Genomic DNA, 25,723 nt, shown 5'->3' on the forward strand with positions numbered 1-25,723 from the left:
TAAAATATAATCCGAGGTCACTTATTTACAAGGAAACATGTCGAATTTGTTGCCTAACCCGAAGGGGAGCTAAGCTGACATATCGTAGCTTTAGTTTTCTTACTTGCCATAACATGTTTGGTAGTTCTGTTGAAACTGCACGAGTATCAGGTTGGAGCCACGGATCGTTCAGGGTGGGATGGGTGTATGTAAGACTGTAACGTGATGAAAAAAAATAATGTGATGCTGATGTGGTGTCCAAGATTGTCTCAAGTCATGGTTTTAACATATGCAACTGATACTCAAACAAGACTTAAACCCCATAATCTATCGGTTGTTAACATAAGACTATTATACAAGTCCCGCTAAGCCAAATGACATCCTATAAAATGTACTATACTTCAATGCTCAGATTCAGAGTAGTACATATTTTTACTGCAAATTCAGGTGAAGGAGTAATATGATCGGTTTTTACTATAGTTTATGCTAGACGATTGAAAGCGAATTTATTATGTGCAATGATAATTGCACTTCACTGCAATTTGGGGTATGTTTTGTCAATATGCCCAATGACACAGAAAAATAATTATATATTTGGCCTTCTATAATTCATGGTACGATTTTAATTTTATATTTTCAATTAAAAAGCAAGTGTTTTTTTTTTTTTTTTCTTTCATTCCTTCCTCAAGCTACGATTTTTTAAAAGCAAATAAAAAATATCAAACCACTCCACTGAAAGGACATTAAAAATACCAAACCACTCCACTTAAATAAACAATTTATTCAATATGTGTTTTTTATACGTACTCGATTTCTTAAAGTTTATGTACAACTTTAATCATTGTTTCACCCGATTTACACAACCGCAAATGTGACTGTAAAAAGGAAAAAAAAAAAACCCTTGTTCGACAATCGACGCACAAGAAACGTTTTAGTGAAATAGAGTTTAAAAGTAATTTTGTTCAAGATTATAGCAAAATTATGGTAGTCTTAATTTCAGGACAACATTACCAAGCATCAAATGTACTTTTTGGGAAAAATTTGTGAATGTAATCATTGAGAATATGAATCTGGTGTAGTTTCAAGCAATAACCAACAAAGAAAGACCATAAATCAATCAGGCACTTGATTAATCTATTAATTGATCTAAGACGTGATATTTTATTGATTAATAATTACATATTAAAACCACGTACTTAACCGATAATCATCTTACACTCTAAATTAAAAGATGATGAACTCCACCTCTACCAGTCCACTAACCGGCCACATCATCAATATTGGTAAATTAGTGGTTTACAATGTATTTAATAATTCGATCTTCAGCCTGTATAATATTCTTGTACAAGAGTTAGTTAATATATGTCTTTATCATATAAAATCCGTATTATTTTGCATATAACTTAAAAAGGATCATTGACTCATTGAGGAAAGTTACTTTTTCTTGTATATATGTTTAACTCTTTTATGCAAATCTGCTTTTTTATTTTTAAATAGTTAGTCAATATTCGACATCAGGGAACGCCTCACCGTATAATGGTGAAGCCCTGTACGTACTCTATACTACGAGATGTAGACCATAAGTCGTTACAGGTGATTCAGACAGACTTGTCACTCCTAAGATTCAAACCCAAAACCCGTGGAAAACCAGAGATGCATCTACCAGTTGAACTAACTTCATTTGCGCAAATCTGCTATTTAAATATCATTGAACTAAAAACCAGCCATTAATGACCCCAGCCCAATTGATTAAGGTGAGGTAAGATACTTTGTTTCTCATGAGAGATATAAGGTTCAGATCCGGACACAAATGAGTAAAAAATTAAAACAAAACGTAACCTATATGATAGCCAACTATTAATAATAGTTTATGTAAATAAAATAAAAAGATACAGAAATGAATATCTTTCTATTTTAAGCTTGGGGTAGTTAAGGAAAAAAAAATAATTCTAAACTTTTCTCTTCTATCATATGTGACTAGCATCATAAATCGTCTTAAATTATTAGCTAAATGCTTGTAATTAAATTTCTGTACTTGTAAACAGTAAAAACAACCTAATTTCAATTCTTTTGGTTTCTAATTTCACTTTTACGTTACCACTTACCACGCTTGTCATATAAAGTAAAAAATTAAGTTGGACCGGATGTAAATTATGCAATTGAAAAAATGTGGTGTACCACAATTTACGTACATTAAAGAGTATTTATATTTCTAGGACATAAAGAACCATCCACAAATAAATTATTGTTTAAACATCACTATTTGATTATCTTTATATTCAATACTTAATTGATTAAGTTGGTAAAAACTACCATCATCATTCATGGTTTGGATCAAGTAAAATTCCGCTTCTTCGAATAATTTTGCTAATGATAGTCTTCATGATATATAATTAAGCTTTTGTGTTTATGGAAAATGACATTAACTAAACACTTCACCTTTTCTTTCTAGCATTTTCTATGCTATTGTTGATAATAGATTCTTCAGGAGCTTTTATTATTAAGATTTTAAAATTCAATTTAATGGTTAGCAAACTATCAGTAATATCTACAGTAATATTTTAGTAACCTGGTCAAACCGATTGAATCGATGATTTGTTATCGATATATAGAGATCGAACTAGTTCAATTTACCCTCATTTTTAAAGGCACAAGTTTTGTCAAAAAGCTAGGGTCCAAAATAGCCTTACGTACATGTTTATCAATTCGCTAGTTAATGTCAAACATGTATTAAAATTCCGATTTCAAAGACATTGGTAAAATATCAGATAACCCAGAGGCATAAATATAACTAGTGTACTTGCGTTGAAATTACCTAAAGATATTTTTTTAAAAAAAGTGTATAAGGAACCGATAAATAACCTGAAGAAAACCAAAAATATTTGTGTGAGAAAACCAAAAAACCCATGTCAAAAAGTCTGCGATATCAAATACATACATATAGTTTGTGCAAGAAAACAAAAAATCAAAAACGAAAAAAAAACAAAATATTGAGGAAAAGTTTCCGCTATATTAGTTGAAAAAATAAAAGCAAAAACACTATCATAAAAACCGAAAATAAAAACTCAAACGGGACCTGATATGACATAATCCAAATAGTGATGTGGGGTATAAGATGAACGAATAGAAGATGACACAAGCAAAAAGAAATAAAATAAAACAACCAAGAAAAACCAAAAGATAAAAAAACTCAAACAGAATCCGATACGACAAAATCTGAATAGTGATGCGGAGTTAAGTGGGTGGACCAATTAAATGGTGCCACGTGGCGTGTGACACTGTTTATAAGCTCAAAGTTTAATGATATTACAATTACAATACAATATGTACGACTCAAAATGTTTAAGACTATTAAATATCAAAGCATGTTCAGTTTATCCCTATTAATTGTCGATGCAATGAATGGTTAAATTTAGGGCGGTCTGAGTTTGAGTCCTTAAAGGACAAAGTTACCCTTATTAATTGTTGTACACTCAGGCGAATTAGTAGGAGGTTTTTCTCTTACTAGGTATTGTGTGAAAGACTATATAGCATGAACCGATTAAAATATAGTCTAGACCCTTTATTGTGAAATTCGATCCGTGTTGTCATAAAAAACAAAACAAAATAAAGCTATCTAATACTTATGGTGTTTGTGGTTATTTTCTATACTTAACGATATGATGTGTTTGCGCATACGTTTGTGGCATCTATTTAATAATTTAATATACGTATGATGTTTGTAAAAATATGTAAGAATTTATGTATGATTAGATTTAAATAAAAAGGATTTTTATAATAAATATTTAAAAATATACACAATATGACAATTGACTAGACAGTCAAGGACGTATAACGACGTTAGCAATACATATCTTTTACTAATTGTAGATAGATCTAGACAAGATATAATGCAAAAAGAATAAGATGCCATGTATAGTAGTCTAATCACTTTCCTTTATTAAAAAACCAAATATCATCATATATTGTATTCAAAGGAATCAAATAAATACCCACTCATTTTCTTGTAACCATATGTTCCACCATTTAGCAACATTCCATCCTTTGTAGCTGGAAGCCTGATCACACACAAACGAACATGGAAAATGCCCCTCAACTCATCAACCAGCTACCAGATGATTCCAACAACAACAAAAAAGGCACAAAAAGAAGATCATCATCTCATCATCATCATCAAGAGGGAAACAATATGATTGGCAACGAGCAAAAGAGATCAAGGGATGTGAGTCATCCAACATATCGCGGCGTACGTATGAGGAGTTGGGGGAAATGGGTGTCCGAGATTCGTGAGCCAAGAAAGAAATCAAGAATATGGCTAGGAACATTCTTAACAGCAGAGATGGCAGCTCGAGCCCATGACGTGGCTGCAATAGCTATAAAAGGTCATTCCGCTTTCCTTAATTTCCCAGACATGAAACATTTGCTTCCACAACCAGCCACCACGTCACCTAAAGATATCCAAGAAGCCGCGGCTAAGGCTGCAGTAGGAGCCGAGCCACCTCCTACTGCAGCTAGCCAATTGGACACTACTACACTTTCTCACTCTAATCCATCAAATACCTTGTCCTCATTATCGTCTTCTGATAACACTACTACTACTCAAGAATCATCAATATCATCATCACCATCCATAGAAGAAGAGGAGCAAGATGATGCATTCTTTCACTTGCCCGATCTTTCTCTTGACAGAGTCGATTACTTCAGTTATAATCCTTCGTCGTGGCACCTTGTGGATAATGAGCCAGAAGTAGAGCCGTTTCTTTGGTAAATTAAATTAAATTAAATATATCACGTCATGAAACGTATCAACATATATATATAGTTAAAAATGACGCTGTGTAAAGCTGATTTTTTAACAACACCCCTAAGCAGTAGTCATATATTTATTTGACAGATGCATGATTATGTGTGTGCGTGTGATCATATTTTGGGGTCGTTTTTTCTTTCTTTCTTTCTTTCTTTTAAATCTAGTTTCACTCTAGATTTGCTTTTATTTATAAGTTATTGGCTGGTTCTGTTGGGGAAAGAAACAAATAAAAATCATCAGCACGAGTGTGTAATTGTAATTAAACTTCACCTTTCACGATTATTCGATCCGAAGCCTCGATCATTTAGTTAGTTTTTAACTATTCTGAGTTTAGTTATTTTAGTTAGGTGTCAAATTGTGTGTATCCAACACTCTCTTTTTTGTTTGTTCAATATTCAATTCTTAAAACATTATTTATTCGTTCAGTCACTTTAACAATTCAGTTACTTTTTAAGTTTCTTTTTTTCAATTTCAATAATAAATTATTACTGTATTTTTTATGTAATGTAAAATATATGAAATTTATAAAGTAAATTAGCCAAGTATATATATTTTATCTACAATTATTAGTATTATATATGTTTTTTTTAATATAATTTTATATATATAAAACAAGCTAGCTTGGCGAATATGTTTAAAAAGAAAATATATATACAAGGTGCCAAAAAATTTAATGTTTTACAAATTCGCTGGATCATCTTGTACGTCGGACATTATATATTCTCGATCGTTTGTCGCAAATATATGACGCTATATATTAAAACGAATTTGCAATTAAAAGCCATTGAAATTATATTCACACGTGTTTCACGTCGTCGTTCGCACTGCAATATTTTTGTATATCACTTAGTGACCGATCGATCAAAATATGTATACGAGTATTATAGTTTGGACATTGGGCCCATGTATTTTACTTTATGTTTATTGTTTTTTTTTTTTTTTTAATTGAAAAGGTAATAATATTTTATTTTCTTTTTCTTTTACTTTTACTTTTTGGCCAAAACTATCGTATATTAATGATTTCCTAAAAATAGTAAGGACCTCCTGATGCAATTATGAACTTTTGTTGGCACTTTTCATGATTAAGTTGCCTTAAGAGGATATAAAAACCATATACCGACTACAGGACTACTTGTATTAAGGCAGACGTGAAAGTGATATACAGGATCTTAATCATAAACTAAAGTAAATTTCTACCCCTTCTTTATCCTATTCCCCCAAAACAAAACACAATTATTGTATTAAACTTCATCAATATATATAATATATATAATCAATGTAATTCATTGGTCATGCCTTTGTTGTATTATATATATTTTAATATCATTTTTATAATCATAACCAGCACCCTGGTCATGATATCGTCCTTTAAATAATAATAATAATAATCGTTAATTATATATGCCTCCTACATTATCAAATGGAAGGTATAGTGACAATTATAAAGGTGACAAAACGTGATCTCTTTGCTTTGCTAGCAAATCTTTCGGGTTATAATATATATTTAAAGACTAGCTAGCTAATTCATTAAATACATCTATTTGGTTAAAGATTTTATTTAAACAAACTAATCATATAGAATGAACACATTATAATTCACTCTTAATTTTTATATATCTATACACTCTTATAATACAAACTAGGTATTCTATTTTTAGAATCTCTTAATTTCTTAAAAGATTTATTGCATACATTTTCTATTAAATTACCTCATTAACTCCTTAAATCACATGAATTATTATTTTACATAAATTATCTATCGATCCTACTCGTCGCCGTACGTTGTCACTACAAGTCACCACCGTCACGCCTCAAACTACACCGCCGCATTGCGCGAATATTCCTCTAGTATATATATATATATATGCATATAATAATGAATCAAATGTAGTATTCTCAGCTCGGAGAATGAGTAGGTGTTTTTTTTTTTCCTTTTAAACTTTTATTTCTCGATCTTTGGAAAATCCACGATAGATGTATTAGAGTGAACATGTTTTTTTAATGGCAAAAAAGAGAGCGAATTGAACATGTGCTTGGAGTGTGGCAGAATGTTCACAAATTGTAAGCATTACTTTGGTATCTTGATCATTATTAGAATTCGAAGAGAATGGAAGTTTTCACTTTTTTAATTTCTATCCATTTATCAGGAGATGACGTTCTTCTTGTTTTTCTTATTCATCTCAGTTGTACCCGATCTAACATGTGTATCCTATGATCATTTTCAAGCCCTTCTTTGGTTATCCCTGAAATTATACGTGATAAATTTGAACATGAGACCTTTTGTAAAGATCTTAAAAAAAAACTTGGTCAATTCATGTGATAAAAAGACCTCTTGTAAATCCATGAAGTATTCAAAAAAAACTTTCACATTTTGGGTTATAACTGTACATATTTGATCATAGAGGGCTAGTTATGTATTTTTTGTAGCTTATAGTCGAATAATGTATATACCCATGTAAATATGTAATTGTTCATTTTAGGCAATTCAATGAAATGATTTCCCAAAGTTCTTTCATAGTTTATAAGTTTAACATTTTAGGCAATTCGATAAACTTTATCTGTTGCAATGATTTTGCTCTGTAAGTTATCTGGTAGTTTATTCTGTCAATTAACACTAATATTTTGATGGTTATAAAATCCTTAAGGGGTTTGTTAAATACAGCCCTTATTTTAAGGTGTATAAATTGTTTGTACATTTACCATGAAAATCAGGGACGGGCTTTTAATATGGAAGATACAAGTTTTTTTATGCACGTTAAATAAGGGCTGAAACTTAATGAATGAACAAAAACTTAATTTGAAGAGTTAAATCAATAAATGAACAAAAACTTAATGAACTAAATCATCAAAATAATCCTATAAGATTAAAACATACGAGTAATTAAAAATACTGAAACTTAAAAGGTTAAACAATTATTAACCCAAGTAGCTAGAACATCTACGATGAAAGGTACCCATCAAGTGGGTCAAAAAGCTTGATAAAAAGGTTCATACAAAGAATACTATTAGTCTATTAGCAAGAAATTTTGTCCAATTTGGAATCTCATGACCCATCTCATTTTTTGGGGTCCCTTAAAATTTAATTAGAATAGAATATGAAATCTTTAATTGGGTATGCCGATCCCGTATCAATGTCGATCAAAATTGTGTTTTTCATGTTTGGGTTATACCTTAAAAAAATCTTGCGCTTTCAAATGGGTCAATCCATCAACCTTGGTAATGGTATGACATCAGTTTACAAAAGTAGAATTTCCGAAAAATTGAAGACAAGCAAGCAAGAATGTAATTAATGACCATAATCCCCCTATTATCGGACATATGGTCGACCTAAATAAATTCGACTCTTGTATCAGTTTGACAAATGCTCGACCCATTTATATATCTTATGACTTATGCTTGGCAAATCCTATTTTAGACCCAAACGGATCACAAACCTCCACAATGTCTTATCTTATTAGGATTTTACGTGTCTAGATTAAGATATAATCCATCCAATCCAAAATGTACTAACGGGCTTAAGATCACAAGTAACAAGTAAATAAGACATCCTCTAGTTAAGTTTCACATTAAAAACACGTTACATATGTCAAGGATTAAGGTACTACCTATATCTAGCTAGGGACAGTTTTGGATTTTGTATGAATAAGATAGGGGGAAAGATATGCATATGCTCAATGTCTATTTTGCCAAACAAATGACTATCTAGTAGACTGTTCAACGTTTTCAGTATATAGATCGAGTTCTACAACAGAAACTTTTGATATTATGGAGGCATCATGATTTACTGTGATTGAGGTGTAATTAGCCAATACTTTAGCATATATGGTTCTGATCAGAACAACCACAATGACAATTTGAATAAAGCTTTTGAAATAAAACCTTAAAATAACATTTTAAATTCATGCTATATAGCTTTTAGGAAGAACACTTGACAGGAAGTGTAAATTTGAATCCTGCCCATCATGATAGTTGGCAGAATTCTTAGCATGAAACATTCAAATAACAACTTTATAAAATTACCATTTTGTTACTGTGTTTAACTCATAGTACTGAATCCTAGAGGCGTGTTGGTTCTATGTTTAGTTGAGGCTACGAAGAAGAATGCCTTCAAAAGTGATCCCCGGGCCAAAAGCTAGAGCAAGCCCCCATTCTTCACTATTCTCTTTGTTCATCAACTCATCCCTCATATACTCCATCACATAAAATATAGTGTTACTGCTTACATTTCCAAAGTCCATCAAGGCCCTCCTACTACAATCAAGTTTCTCCCCTCCCAACTTCAATGTAGTCTCCAACCGGTTCAATATAGCTGGACCACCAGGATGCACCGCCCAAAACAACTCGTTGAAGTCCTTAAAGTTACCCGCTTTGTCCATCAACTTCTTGCAGAACACTTCAATGTTATCATCAATCTTTTGAGGCAAATCACGTCCAAGCTTGAAATTTATTCCCTCCTCAGTAAGCCGACCATCAATCACATTATGAGTCCCGGGGAGGAACTGTTGGACCGCATAGCTCAGTTCCATGAACGGGGACTCAACATTGGCTATCGGGTCAGCCCCAATAACTGCAGCTGCAGCTCCATCACCAAAAAGAGCAGCTCCTACTAGATCATAAGGACGAGACTTGTTTGGTGGTCGAAATCCTAAAATGGTGGTCTCAGAAGTGGCCAACAATACTCTGCTTCCAGGGTTGTTTTCTGCAATATCTTTAGCAATTCTAAGGCCTGTAACACCTCCATAGCATCCCAAAAAGTATAGCATTACACGATTAACATCGTTTCTGAGCCCAAGTTCACTAGCGAGGTAAAGATCACCTCCTGGCAGCCTAATTTCACTTGATGATACATAGACTACATGAGTAATGTCTTGTGCAGACCTTCCCCATTGTTTGAAGCATTCTAAACTAGCTTGTTTAGCCATCTCAGTTACGGCTTGGTTTGCTATCGTAAGCCTTTGAGCAATAGTTGCTGTGCCTTCTGTTGCTAGTTCTGGGTATTCTTCTAAGATTTCCTTCGACATTACTGTGTATCTGGTTTTCACAGTAGTTGTTTTACCTGACATTGGAAAAGAAAAATCACAAAATTCAGTAGACAAATAGGAACATATCGGTAAAATATAGTCCTGGGTTTCATTCCAGGCATGCGTGTAATGTAGGAGTAGGAGTAGGATAAAATGCCGTTTTGAAAAAAAATTATTTGAGATAAACAAAATTAATTTGCTTACACAAGCGTTCCAATTTCTCTTTCATAGCAACATCAACGCAATTGGTGTCACGGAAAAAGCCTTCAACCAAGCAGTCCTGTGGAATGAGTTGGCTTGGGAAGGCCTTACCAATCGCAAGCACAGTGGCTTTTCCTGGCGTTGGAAGCCTCCTAGTTGTTGATGAGCCATCAAATGCGCAGCTGCCATTGATCTTTGACATGGTTAGTTTTGGAAAAAGCACCACCTCTTCGCGTTATAGAGTTCAAAGAGTTTGGCAGTGGTGAAAAGGTCGATGGAGTTGTAAGTATATATAAGAGGAGTGAATTAGGCAGTTCTTGGGTGGAAAAAGTTTGGTTTGGAGAAGAAATAGCATGAAGTGGTATTAAATTTCCTTAATAAATACTTCTTGGATTTCTTTTGGTTCACTGATGTGCTGGAAGTGTGATGAGACAAGTAAATCAAGAATCATTAGTTATAATATCAATTAAGAAGATTAATTTCTTCTCTAAGAGGCATACCTGACTTTAACTTACCAATTTTCCAGTTTTTAATAGATTGCAAGGATCAAGTAAATGACCTCATTTTCTTTTGCCATTTGTCAATTACTTCAAGACTTTTTACCAATTGGAATCTTGTGTATGCATACATAGAATACTAATCCAAGTCTGCGTTATATAAAACGAAAGACTGGATAGCGAGTCATTTCAATTTCAACCTTACTGTGTTCTCATGAGTTGATTCAGAGATTTTGGATGTCATATAGAAAGTAAAGAAGAAAAGGCATAACCGAAAGAATTGTGTGAAATAAGGTAAAGGGTCAAAACATTGAGTAGTTGTCCAATGACTGGGCGAAAAGAAATTAAACAATGCTATGGTTAATACACAATAAAATGTCGTAAAAAACAAGCGTTTCATACTTCCATAAATATGATTTTCATCTTTCATGTAATTAGCCTAAGAGACTAAGAAACTCCAAAAGATAAACAATTACTGTTTATTCCAACCTACCCTCATCAAACATTTGAGAAATGCAATGTCACATGAATCTATCAAACATATTTAATCTCCATGCACAGCAACTTCGACGTGGCCAAATCGGTTTTTCTTAGGAACCGGTTCGGGACCGGAACCGGTTTCAGTCAACGTGATGAAGTAAGAACCGGTTCTAGTTCAGAACCAGTTCTTGGTCAACGTTTGACCAATTTTTTCCGTTTTTTTTCCCGGTTCTTTTGTCCAAGAACCGATTTTTGGATCCGAAAGTAGAACTGGTTCCAAACTAATTGGTTTTTGAGGAACAGGAACCGAATCTAAAGGAACCGGTTTGTTTCGGTTCTGAATCCGGATAATCCCAAGTTCCGGACCGGTTTTTTTGGAACTCAGCAAGGAAAGATAAGGGCTAGCCCAATCTATTCCTTTTTAATGGATTCAGTGAAGGGCTACCAGATCCATTAGCTTCAACTTGAGCCCAAGGGAATATAAAGACTGGCCCAAACAGATTGGACTCTTTAATCTGCTAATAGCTTTCTAGTTCAGAATCAGATATTCAGATCTATGCATATGGAAAAGTAACATCATAAATTGTAAGACGTTGATCAAAACAAAATCATTTTTAGATCGATAAATAATATATTCAAAAATACAGTATAAACATAAAAATTTTGAAATGTAATCGGAAACTGGTTCTAACTATATTCTCGAAGGGGTCCCAATTTTAGCCACTTTGGTGAAATAGAGCTATGTATTTCAGTATTTGTATCGTATACGGTTTTTAAACCAATTTTGGAGGAATGATATTCTCAGTTTACATCAAATTTGATATATCAGTGGATAACTACTCTTTTTTTTTTTTTTTTTAAACCAATTTAATCATTTATCCCCAATTCCCCATTTTCCTAACAAAAAAAACCCTCCCAATAATTCATGATCAAACCAAAATCATATTCTTCTTCAAGGATCATTCGAATATGTGATATCATTTTCTCTCGAAATAATTCATGTGTTCTTCCAACTACAACTTGTTGGTCATGTTAGCATGTCCGGCTTGTCTAGTCAAAGTCACCAAACCAAGGCGTTATAATACGATAACATAACCTGCATGTTGGAAAATGCGACTCAAACCCGACACCCGCTAATCGAGACTTGATCCTGATCGTAACCTGTTCAACAAAACCGTGAAAAAGCTTACGTTATTTGGGTCAAAATTATGGGTCAAACAAGTCAATCACTTTGTATCAAATGGGTTAGATTAGATGGGTGGGTTCTAGGATATGTTGATTAATTCCTTTTGCCTTAAACTAAAGGAAGTGATGTAGGAATGACAATTCACCAACATACGTACAAAAGTGTTATTTTATCTTTAGTTGGGTTTGTGACATTTTTTTATTTGTTTAAGAGGTAAAACATTCACTAGATGGTATGAAGTGGGGGGAATAAGTGGACCTTTTGTCACTTTGTTGATAGTATCAACACCAACATGACTCCTTGGTATCAAACTCTTAATCATCATTGTTTTCATAGTGCCCAAATTTTATTATTGCTCTTTTTCTTATTAAAATATTGGCATTCATTGGTTTCTCTTCAATTTGATATTTATTATGATTTCCCCGACGAAAAAGAATCATAATAGCAAAACCATTTGCGATACTTAATATTCTGTGTGTACCTTTCTTCAACTTAGACTCGATCTAGAATCTAGACAAACGAAACGAAAAGGAATAAAACAAAACGTTTGCGGTTGACATATATTTTAATTTAAAGAAAGCACATCAGGTTGGGATAAACGGATAAATCAAAGAACAATATGTATGATTTCTATGCTAAAACTGATAAACGGATTAAATAGTTTATTGTGGTCTACAACAATTAGCCCTTCAACCTTTACCTACTATACTTTTGGAGCCAACACTATTAAATTTAAAAATTGACTCGTTAATTCCCTCATCACGTCTATAAAGTTTATTTTCGTACTGATAACAATGAATTGATCAAATGAATACTGGCTAAAAAGTATTTGTCCAATATTTTTCTTTTCAACATATAACAAAGTGTAGTAAAATTTTATGGTGATTCCCTAAGTTGTCTAACATAACTAGTCATGAGGCAAATTTTGACTTTTGAATTCAAATTAATGGTCAAAATTTAGAGACTATTTCAAATTTTGACCGATTTAAGTCTTGAGAAAATTCCCATCCAGCGTGTATTTCATAAACATTTCTCAAAGACAATTTATGATTCATGGTTTTATATACAGATAAATTACTGAATGAATCAACTTGAAAAGACGCGTACATGCACTGTGTGCGTGTATGCAAATTTGCAAGAAATAAAGAATCAAGCTATGTTGTCAAATTAGCAAAGAACGGCTGATTGCAGTCCATCTAGTTTTGATAATCAAGTGCATAAGCTGCCCTACCATGCACCCAATCTTAGATGACTAAAACTATTAGAATTATTTCTAATGCCTCACTTAAATGGAGACATTTGAATTCCTCGTTTTTATACTATAAGTAATAATTGATGAAATTTCTAGAGAAACTTATAGGACTATTCGAAATGGAAATGGTTCATGATGTAAGAACTACAAAACCGAATGTTTAAATTTCGTTAAGCTTCAAAATCTTTAACTTGTTTAGCATTTTTAGTATGCTCTAATGTCAATATGCGATTGCATCTCAACTTATCTCTTTATAATATTAATAACTAGCACGGTATCCCTTAATCAACTCGTAATTTTTTTATTTAAGTGATACGCATCCATTTTAATCTATATAATAATCAAATTTCTTAGATATCATAAATAGTTATACTTATTACTTAGTTAATACGAGTATATGCATATAGATACATGTCTAATAAAACTTTAGCACTTACTAAAAACCTATTATGTTCACACTCACAATAATTATCAATTTTTATTGTCATTCATATTTACGATGTTAATTTAGAATTACAATAGAAATAAAATATAGTTATCCTAATCTATTAGACATGTTAATTACGAGTAATTAAAAAATATCCATGTTTTTAACTAATCAATTAGTATTACTTTTAATTTAAGTATTTAACTATCTATTAACCTAGGTATACGTGGTTGAAAATTTAAAAATTGCATTAATCACGTTTCACCATTATCGTTATAGAAAGCGGTATTAATTAGATATTGACTAATAGTTGTATGAAAAAATGTATCAATCGGTACATAATACGTAATGTATTAACTATTAAGACTAGTTTATAGTTTTTATATATGTTCGTTTTCAAGCTCTTTTAAGACTTTCAAGCTCCTGGTTAATGGTTGTTTTAAAAAGGTCTACTTTAAAACCATTTAAATTAAACGAGTTGGAAAAAGTTACACCAACTAATCAAAAGATAAACTTTGGATATTAAAGTAACTTGTGATCATATATATGTAGTCGTTAAGCTTTATTTGGAATATATATATAGTAGTGCTTAGACCTCGTGCGATGCACGGACAACCCTAAATAATTTTTCTTAACCTTTATTTTAAGATTGTATCAATGAATATATATAACTGAGTTGGACATAGTAAAAATATTCTTATGAGTTGATTAATTTAAAAAAGAAGAATGCTAGATATACTTTGGGATTTATTAATGATACACGAGAGCTTAAAACGCGTACATTGCACGCCGAAGAGAAATTATAAAATTGATTGCCCATAGTAAGAAAGATTATGTTGGTTACATGGATGTGATAGGTATTATGAATTTTCCCCCACTTTGATATATAGATCCACGTGAATGCGCTATAACCTTAAATAATTTCTTTAACACCAGTTCAAGCATGCATGTAGTGAAGTAAATGTACTCATATTACAACTAATGACCATTTTTAAAAAAGTTAATGACTTAAAATGCATAGAAAAGTCTTATTTAGAACTAAAATAAACCAAATATACCTCATAATTTTCATCACAAATTTGATAGGCTGTTCTTTGTATAAAATTTGAAATTTGTTGATCATTCATTTTAACTCCAATAACACTAGTGGCATCTACAATCCTAACTTGCACATTAAACCTACCAAAAAAATAAAGAAAAAAAAGAAAGATTCAATTTTATCACACAACTTAATGATTATAGAGTATTAATATGAAATATAAATATATATCTAGGATTGATGAGAACTCCTTCCTTGTTATATGAACAACAAATCCACATTTTGTTGTCCCTTAAAGCATCAATAGTGTCGACTGCATCCATGTAGAGATCGGTCAACTTAACTTCTTGAGAACAGTTCACACATTCCGTTGAATACCATAACTGACCTGTTGGAATAAAACCGATTGTTGCAACAACAACCACTTTATCAAACTGTCAAAATGAAAATGTTTATACATTAGAATGTTAAAAAGCTAGTTATAAATTCGAAAGAAAGTAATGTTAAAAAGTAATCTAATCAAAAAAGAAAAATTCACAAACAATGAATACTTACATATTTGTCCATCAGGATCATCTCAATACTACCTATGTTATTAACATCTCCATATAGAGGTTGCTTCCATAGCCGCAAATTATAACCGTTATCGTACATGGCTTATTATTTGGACGCAAATTTCTAATTGAAACATGGTTTAGTGAAGCCATGTTAAAATTGATCTGTTATGTGTTTACGTTTTGAAATGCCTTAAAACTGAATAGAAGTGGCCTTATATAGACATAGACATGCAAGAAAGTAACCGCCACAAGCAATACATGAACGGTTACATATTCAAATTTTCGAAAATTTAAACTTCTTGAAAGCATAACTAATCCGTTTTCAAAAATTTGAACTTCTTATAAAAGTAACTAATCCGTAGACCTTCCAAGGAGCAATATTGTAATGATTTTTGGATTTTCTTGTATTTTTAAGCATGCTAAATAGACAATAATTAACAAATTTTAAGATGAGATTTATATAATGTAAGGATATAGCATGTTAAAGTCCCTTTACTTACATGAATACTGTATACAAAAAGATAAGTTATTAATTAGATAGTGTATTAATTTTGTTTTCTAGTTAAATATACTAATATTTTAAGCGAGATTTAAATATGCCTTACTATTACTACTATCGAGACAATGTAACCAAATGACACAATTAATTAAGGGTATATATGCCATTGAAAGAAATGTCGTTCTATATATAAATAGAAAAACGTAGCTAGCTAGCACATTGTAATTACCACATTATTTTGAATTATTACAAAATTGCCAACACCACCACGTACCCTTAAATATTATATAAAAATGCAGGCGAAAGCTTTCAATCTCATCCCATTGAAGCTGTCGTTGCCGGCGATCAAACTACCACAACCTCGAGCAATCTTATTTCCGGATCGCGTCCCTCAAGACATTTCCATATCTATACCAACTCAAGAAGTTTCGACTTCAGTTGAAGACGAAAAAATATCAGCTTACTGGGATTATCAGTTTCTGTTTATTTCACAACGTTCAGAAACTGTTAAGCCCATTAGCTTACGTATTGTCGAGGGGTCCATACCGTCAGATTTCCCCCTCGGGACATATTATCTAACAGGACCGGGACTATTTAAAGATGATCATGGCTCAACGGTGCACCCTCTAGACGGTCATGGCTATCTTAGAGCGTTCACAATTGACGGAAGAAAAGGTGAGGTCACTTTCATGGCGAAATACATTCAAACCGAGGCTCAAGCTGAGGAGCATGACCGTGACACTGGCGAGTGGCGGTTCACTCATCGTGGGCCGTTTTCAGTCCTTAAACACGGAAAAAAGGTTGGGAACACGAAAGTTATGAAAAACGTTGCTAACACGACTGTGTTGAGCTGGGGAGACCGATTGTTCTGTTTGTGGGAAGGAGGGGAGCCCTATGAGGTCGATCCTACGTCGTTGGATACTATTGGGAAGTTCGATTTGATCAATGGTGTTGTCGATGGTTCTTCATCGACACCATCGAATCCTGACTATGACTGCAATATGGGTGGTGTCGATGTCGTTTTGGATGTTGCTACAAGCGTATTAAAGCCAATATTATACGGTACCATTAATTATTTAAGTTCTTGTTTATATATTATTCTTAAACTTGTCACATCGATACTCTGTATATTAAGTTGCCTTATGGATACAAACTTATTATTAACTCGCTAACCATAGCCAAGACCCGTTTGTTTTTTATAGTCATTATAAATGCTAGGTCTATCTTTTAGATAAATATATGTTGTATGTGTGAAGATCGAAAACTGTAAATTATAATTATATATGTGTTATGTGTTGAATAAAAAAAACATACCAAAAACGACGACTTAAATGGGAGAAATATACATTTGTGGTTTCTTTTAGTTAAGTCATTCTTTACCAATTAAGTTTCAAACAAATACTTCAATGACTTACTGTGTCGAAGACATTTATTTATTAAGTTAAAGTTGTGATTATTTGAAAATCAAATTTTATGTGGAATTATAAAATTGGTTAAACATACTGTGATTTAAAACGTAATACAATGTGTATATAGCTGTCCAAGAGATAGTGTGGTAGTTTGATACAGTTTGAGGGCTGCTCTTACTGCCATGGCTCCACCATGGCATCACCGGAGGAGGATGAAAAAAGAGAAGGACCGAGAGAAATGTTGGTGCGGGTGGTAGGCAGGCATCAACACATTGTGTTAAATTTCAAATTACAGCATGTTAGTTTTTTGGTTTCATATAAATTTTAGTTTTTAAATAAAAATTTCATTATTTAGTTAATTAAATTCCAAACAATTAATAGCAGTTAAGTGATTCAATGAAACGGTAAAGGACGATTAGCCTTATCCTTATTTTAAATCACATGATTTATTTCTTTATATAATCTTTTGTTGATAATTTTCTTGATATTGTATGATTTCTTTAACAGGTATTAATTATATTATCATATAGGAGTAGTCGTATTGTTGTGTACTTGTGTAATTCACGTGTACGTAATCAGATAGGAATAAAAGAAAATATACTTAATAGTTTGATGCTTGTACGCAGGGATTTTCAATATGCCACCAAAACGACTGTTGTCGCATTATAAGATGGATGCAGTGAGGGATAGGCTTCTTATGGTGTCATGCAACGCAGAGGATATGCTCCTCCCACGCAGCACTTTCACCTTCTACGGTACTACTACACCTTTTTATTTACACTACGATCTCGAGTTTAAAAAAAAAATTGATTAAATAGCGATAGAAAAAAAATATAATAGTAAAAAAAATGCATTCTTGAATTTATGAGAAAAGAAAGAAAAAGTGATACTTTTACAAAATTATCCTCTATAATACTATATTAAAGGTTATGGTCAAAGGCTAAAATAGTAATTGGACACAAAAAGTTTCTTTTTCAGGGGAATCTGTCTAAATTGGGCTGGAAATTTTCGGATCAAAAAGTGCCTAATTTCTCCTATCTTCTCATTTCTTTTTTTTGAAAAAAAACTCAAGAATACATTTTTCTCCTTATTTCTTATCCTTTCTTCCCATTTCTATTAAAAATATAACTCAAGAATGCGACATTAGGGAGGGAGCCATAATTTTTTTCAAAAATGGCCAATATTAAATGTTTTTTTGTCATATTTAAAGGCTCTAGAATAAAAGATAGACCATCAAAACAATTTTGTACCTCACACCAAGTTTAACGTCCATATTTAAAAATACGAATTTTTTTTAATATATAAAGACCGCATGTGTCATACTAGGTTTTATTAAATGAAACGTATCCAATCATAATTCAAGAAATCCAAAAAATATATTTTTTATGAAATAACTAACTTATATATATATATATATATATAATTCCTACATAACTATTATAATTATTATAATTAGTTGTTTGTGACAAACATACATATATAATACGAGTAATTTTAATGAAAATAATTTTTGCATAAACAAATACATTATTAATGTACTACACATTTATATATTCAAACAAAAAAACTTTTTCTTCAACTTTTTTTATTTCTTCTATTAAAAATCGAAACAACTTAAGTTTCTTATACTCCCAATGGAGAGATCCATCGTAAAATTAAACAATTGTATTAATTTAATTCATTCAAGCATTATATATTCATTCAGTGATTTTATCAATTCAGTAATTTAATGGTAAAAAATAAATATAAGACACTGTTTTTTAAACCTCTTGATTTTGTTATAAACTTTTTTTCCAAAACAGCAACATTTATAAAAAATTAACTTTCGGCAAGTTTAAATTAAGAAAAAACATATAACTGATCCTTAAAGCTATTTTATATTTTCATCTTTTATTATCTAAATTCTTTTTTTCTTTCCTAATGATTTTCTTACATAGTACAAGTTTAAATATGATATTTTAAATAAAACGTAATGTAAATCGTAGATTGTCGATAAGTATTTGATATATTGGTATTTTGATATAATGAAGTGTTCTATTTATTTTGCAGAATTTGATAGTGCCTTTAAGATCTTGCAGAAACAAGAATTCAATATTCCAGAACATCTAATGATCCATGATTGGGCTTTCACAGATTCTCATTACATATTGTTTGGCAACCGGATCAAACTTGACATTCTTGGTAACTTTCCTTTGAACTATCAATACTCGCCAAACTCGAAATCCGACCAAAACAGATCTAAAAAAACCGGCTTAGAGTTGTGAAATTTCAACCTGTCCATATGTCAACCCGTTAAAGTAATTTTTTTGGGTTGGGTTGGAGTTGTGAAATCTCAACCCGCTCATATGTCAACCCGTTAAAGTGATTTTTTTGGGTTGGGTTGGGTTCGGGTTGACCTTTTAAGGTAAAAGATTCACCCGTTCCCGAAAAATTTTTACAATTTATATAGTAATGTTTTTTCATGGGTTTACCCACAACCTGCCAACCCATGACCTATTTGACCTGAAATAAACTCACAACCCATATAACCCGAAATCAACCCGTCGATCCACCAATCTATTTGACCCGCCAACTCCAGGTTGGTGGGTTGGGTTTGGGTTGACAAGTTGTGGGCCAGGTTTGAAAATTTTGACCCGAAACTTTGAATGAGTCGAGTTAGGGCCAGAGTATTTTTCCGACCAACCCCAACCCATTGACAACCCTACTTTTGACTACATTTTATTTTATTCAATTAAAACATTATACAACTACATATATCTAAGCAAATGGACTTATGAAAATCTTCTGCTTTTTTCACATGAAGAATTGGTAATTATGGATTTATGGTTAGAAATTAAGTTAGATCAACCCATAAAATACAGGATCAATGACAGCTGTATGTGGACTTACTCCGATGATATCGGCATTAGCTGTGAATCCTAGTAAGTTGACATCTCCTATATATTTGCTACCGCGTTTTCGTGAACACCAAGGAAAGAGGGATTGGAAAGTACCGATTGAAGCTCCTTCACAAATGTGGGTACTTCATGTCGGGAATGCATACGAAGAAAGAGATTTCAATGGGAATACACAAATTCAGATACAAGCCAGCAGCTGTTCTTACAAGTGGTTCAATTTTCATAAAATTTTCGGTAAGTTGATTGATAATAAATAGATTAAATTCATTTGGATTTGTCAAATCACTCGTATTAAGCACAGATTTGAAGAAAGTTTTCTAATATCGAAGGATGATTTATTTTGACAGGGTATAATTGGCAGAGTGGTAAGCTAGACCCATCGATTATGAATGCTGATAAAGAAGGAGATAAGTTGTTATCTCATCTTGTTAGAGTTTCAATTACCATGGATGCGAGTGGAAATTGTGAAAAATGTTGTGTGAATCCGTTAAATGATCAATGGGAAAACGCAACTGACTTCCCAGTTATCAATCAAGATTTTGGTGGACGCAATAATACGTATGTGTATGCAGCAACATCTTTAGGTGCTCGCCGAGAACTACCAAATTTCCCATTTGATACAGTCGTTACGTTCAACACTGCGAACAATTCCACTCAAACATGGTCAGTAGGGACGCGAAGATTCATAGGTGAGCCCGTTTTCATCTCAAAGGGAAGCGAAGAAGGCGATGGATACCTTGTCGTGGTAGAGGTATGTGATCTGATGCCCAAACAGAACTTTAATCAAATAAATATTTGATTTCTTATGAACGCAAAAACTGAACTAATGGATAATTACTTACAGTATGCAGTGGCAGAACAAATGTGTTATCTGGTGATTTTGGATGCCAAGAAGATTGGGGAGACAAATGCAGTTGTAGCAAGACTTGAAGTGCCTAAACACTTGAATTTTCCTATAGGATTTCATGGCTTTTGGGCCCCTAAGAATTCAAAAACTTAGATCGAAAATCACTGCATTTTCATACTATTGTTTTTTTTTCAAAAATGGATCTTAGAAGGAAATGTTAAAAATGATACACTTCTAATAACTATACTAAAGATAAACCGTATACAAAAAACAATCAAAGTGTGATCAAATGCTGTAGCATAAGATAATAATGTGGTTGAGCCAAGGATATACCAAATAATCTCCCTCAAAACGCAATCTGAAACACCATCTAAACATGTCGGCATTATAAACAAAGATACGAAAAGCTACTATCGAAAATGAATCTCCATGCATGAACCACCGTGACCCATGCATGTTTCGTGATCACAAAGCATATGTTCTAATATAACACATACTTTTACTAGAATTTGCAAAAAATTCATCATCACCATATGATATCAAATACTAAAAACAATCTATCAAAAAGTCACACTCAAATGTAACTGTATTTATCATCACCATATGGTTTGAAATACTAAAAACAATCAAATCAAGCAACTTACCGTTTACACTCAAATGTGATGCAAGATTATTTAAAAAACCTCCAAAACTGCTTTCAAACGAACCTTTCGAAGAAGTTAATACCAAAGATCGAGGGATCATTGGTTCTCCATGCTCCTAGTCACGAAGACTACCATGAGTAGGACAATAGAGAGGAGTATAGGAGATCGTACTCTCTCTTCCAATACACCGTCGTCAAGTGGCAACATAGTGTTATTGCTTTTTGGCAACCATTGTAGTGCACCTAACACATAATGCTGTATTTTCTCAATGAACTCCGTGACTCCAGATTTCATGAATGAAAATAACCATTTAATGAGTTGAGATGCAGATTCTCCATCTTGCGTGTAGCTCATGGCTGCTTCTTCATTTGCTGTGTCATGAAATTGTAAGCTCACAGTTTCCTAACTTTTTTTACGAAAATAAGCATATTGAAATTTTGTGCCTTGCGTCCCAAAATCATGACTATTATCAGTATCCAATTAACTTAACATGTTATAAATATTAATGTGTATCCAACTTTTAAATATTACTCACTGTTGTAAGTATCCAGTGGTATTTTATTGATCCAACATCGTCCAAGATAAAGTTTGTCACATCGATAAAAACTATCACCAGGCCAGATACATACAATAGCAATATTCCAAAATTGGATGTCCGTACACAATAACAACATTCAAAGTGAGATATAATAGCCTTGATTGAATAGGGTTGATTTGATAAATTAACCATGCTACATTTTTACTGGGGGGACAAAACAAACCTGCAGACGGATTTGAGCTATGAAATTCCTGAACCGCGTTGTTCCTTACAAAGGAATTCCATACACGGTGATCTGTTGATATCGACATCACAACTTTCTAAAAAAAAAAAAGTAAAGAATTAGCATAAAAGGTAAAAAAACCATTGTAAAAAATAATAAATATGAAGATGATAGTACATTATATATGTATTGATTTATTTTGTTTCTAGCTCTCAGTTACATGTATAGATCTAGTCCTGCCCTTAAAAAGACCATATATGTACATTGTCACATATATACTGTTATAATTCTTAGGTTAATTTTAATGGTATCATTATTAGTAACTTTGGTGCGATTCTAGTCTTGTAGATAGAATATAATTAGACTTTGGTTTACTACGTTTGAAGGCATTACTAAAAGCTGGATTTAAGCAGTTAGTGTTAGATTAGGTACTCGTATGATTGTCAATCAAAAAGGAAAAAAGGTATTCGTATACGTACCCTAATCGAAGCATCAGTTTCCATCAAATGGAAAGCATCAAGAAGCCTTTTTGCTGCAGGATTTGATGGTGACGAGTTCATAATAATGGTTGAAGTATCGACTGAATGAGATTCATGCACAATACTCTCTCTTCTATTTGTTATTGATATACTTGCTGGTGAACCATATCCTCCATTCATTGTCCTGCTAGTTCCAAAACACCCATATATATATACAGTCAAATATATTACTGTATGTCACATTAATACTTATAACATGTACAAATTAAAGATGGCCATATATATTATTTTTAATTTGTAAACATACATTATGAGCAACAGAACAAGAAAAGAGAAAGACTCAATCAATCACACCTTTTCAAATTCAACATGGCATTTTCAATTTCAATATTATTAGGAGCAGATGCATAAGGTGAAGTCTTTGGGATAATATGTGAGTGGCGGTTTGCGATGGCAGTGGTCGTCATTGTAGGTACTATGGCTCCTTCTTCTCTTGCTCCTGCGCCTCCCTTGACTACAAGTTTTAAATAAGCAACAAAAGTATAAAAGAAAGACATTGATATTTATTTTTATTGAAAATACAAGAAGAAGAAATATTGATCCTTTTCTTGTTTGACACTTTAAAGATAAATGTTTGTTAGGGTTTGATATATATTGAAAATATTACTAATTGAAATTAGGTTAATTCATTCTCAAAAATATAATTATACGTCTTGCCTTGTGTGTAAGACTACATACCATAGACAAAAATGAATATGAAACTTACTGGTATTAACTGATATATCAATTTTGATACTGGGAGGAAATTGGTGATGATTTTTAAGTTATAAAAATAATACATACATAATATATATATATATATATATATATATATATATATATATATATATATATATGACACGCATATATAGATAGATGTGAATTATATATAGAACAGACTGACGGTGAAAAAGGAAAAAATGAAAGGGTATATGTATTTGTAACAAAAATTATAATAATCAACATTTTTTGAATAGCAAAAGTTATCTTAGACTTATTTGATAAACACCGATCTCTTTTATATTAGTAGATAAAAATAAAAATAATAATAAAGATAAAGATCATGCCTAAATACTTGGAAAGGGATCTAAACAGATATATGTTACATAATGTAAATACGGAAAATGGATATCTCTTAAATTTTTAGCATAATTAGGGTGCATTTTATATTTTCATTCCAATATATATTAATGTCATTGTCTTTATATATATTGCTTAACGATTGATTGAATTTTAATGTAAGATCGAGGTGATTTTTTATTGATATCTGGACCAATTGGAATTTTGGTTAGTAAAATGTTATGGTTCATCATTTATCATTAGTAAAATTTAATGATTAAATGACTAAATTTTATCATCGTAAACATTTTCATTAATTTATTATCTTACTCTTATATATATATATTAGGTATTTTACCCCACGTGATGCGCGGCTAGCTAAAAAGATTATTTTATACATTAGTAAATAGCTATTCTATATGTTTATTATGTAAAAATTGATTATGTTATAGTTCATGGTTAATTCATGTATCACTCTGGTCACCCTTTGTTTTTTCGGACATGTCGATAGCACAGTCACTTAACCTACTATAGTGATTACACATCCCTTCTAAGAACATTTAACCTAAGATATTTTGATATCATCAACAACACCATTTGTGTAGCCATAAATCGCGTAAAAATGTATTCACCTTATAGATTAACACTAAAACAAATCAAACGTAAATCGCGTAATAATGTAGCATGTTATATATTCATCAAACATAATAATATGTACAAAGTAAAAAACCAAACATGACAAAAATTTAGTCATATAAAATACACATAAATTTAGTCATATGAAATACACATAAATACAATACGAATAAGTAAAAAAAAACCCAATAGATAAATAAGAGAAAATCATTATAGTTTTTGCTTTTTATTATATAATAGACTTTGTTTTATGATTAGAATAACAACCAACTTTAGTTAAAGTTTCGGCAAAAAGAAAAAAAAAACAACAAAATTGATTGGTCATATATAATCTAATGATATATTCAAATAATTTCTAAAATTTAATATAGTCTTTAAAGTTGTATATATTTTAATAAATAATATTATTTTTGTCAAATATGTGTACCAATTTAGTAGATGCATGGATGTTATTTTATTTTTTTTAATATGAGTTTGATATTAATTTTTTATCTTGTGTATATAATTATGATTAATATATTATATTATATTTGATAAAATAAAATAGATTATTTTGAGAATAAATAAAGGTTATAAAATAAATATATTGTAAAAAATGTATGGAGATGTCACGTAGGATAAAATCCTATGTGGCAATATTTAAAATTAGCTTTAGATTGAAAGAAGGCTTAAGAAGCCTATGATTCTTATTGTTTTAATATATATATAGATATAAATATAAATATAAATATAAATATATATATATATATATATTTTAAAAGTTGAATTTCGTTTGAAACTTCGTGTCGTGATTTGACAGCGAGATGTCTAGCATACGTTGTCTTAAACAGGTCCACGCTATAGAGTTCCCTCGAAGTAGAAATATTTGTTTCAAATGCCCTATGGAGAAAAACCCCCTGTTAAACCATGCAAAGACACCACGATTAGTAGAGGTAAACTATGTTCTACTCTGACTTGAACCTAGGTAAACCCAAGTCAAGCTCTCATAAAGGGACACCTATATTTCA

The 25,723-nt window shown here is 31.7% G+C and overlaps 3 protein-coding genes across 3 annotated transcripts; 2 read left to right on the forward strand and 1 right to left on the reverse strand.

The window, feature by feature from the left end:
• The first annotated feature begins 3,988 nt into the window (after positions 1-3,988).
• LOC122602031 (ethylene-responsive transcription factor ERF038-like) lies at positions 3,989-4,908 on the forward strand. Its single transcript, XM_043774764.1, has one exon. The coding sequence runs from the start codon at positions 4,058-4,060 to the stop codon at positions 4,745-4,747; it is 690 nt and encodes a 229-aa protein (XP_043630699.1). The 5' UTR covers positions 3,989-4,057; the 3' UTR covers positions 4,748-4,908.
• A 3,957-nt stretch (positions 4,909-8,865) lies between these two features.
• LOC122602271 (type III polyketide synthase A-like) lies at positions 8,866-10,210 on the reverse strand. Its single transcript, XM_043774981.1, has 2 exons — positions 10,012-10,210; positions 8,866-9,842 (listed from the first exon to the last, which is right to left on the reverse strand). Exons 1-2 carry the CDS (start codon positions 10,208-10,210, stop codon positions 8,866-8,868), a joined length of 1,176 nt encoding a protein of 391 aa, XP_043630916.1.
• Positions 10,211-16,212: 6,002 nt separating this feature from the next.
• On the forward strand, positions 16,213-21,251 carry LOC122602226 (carotenoid cleavage dioxygenase 7, chloroplastic). The gene is made up of 6 exons (XM_043774939.1): positions 16,213-17,007; positions 17,981-18,109; positions 19,404-19,535; positions 20,216-20,485; positions 20,599-21,002; positions 21,096-21,251. Exons 1-6 carry the CDS (start codon positions 16,239-16,241, stop codon positions 21,249-21,251), a joined length of 1,860 nt encoding a protein of 619 aa, XP_043630874.1. The 5' UTR covers positions 16,213-16,238.
• The last annotated feature ends 4,472 nt before the right edge of the window (positions 21,252-25,723 follow it).

The sequence above is a fragment of the Erigeron canadensis genome, chromosome 5 (assembly GCF_010389155.1).
Source record: "Erigeron canadensis isolate Cc75 chromosome 5, C_canadensis_v1, whole genome shotgun sequence".
Taxonomy (NCBI): Eukaryota; Viridiplantae; Streptophyta; class Magnoliopsida; order Asterales; family Asteraceae; genus Erigeron; species Erigeron canadensis.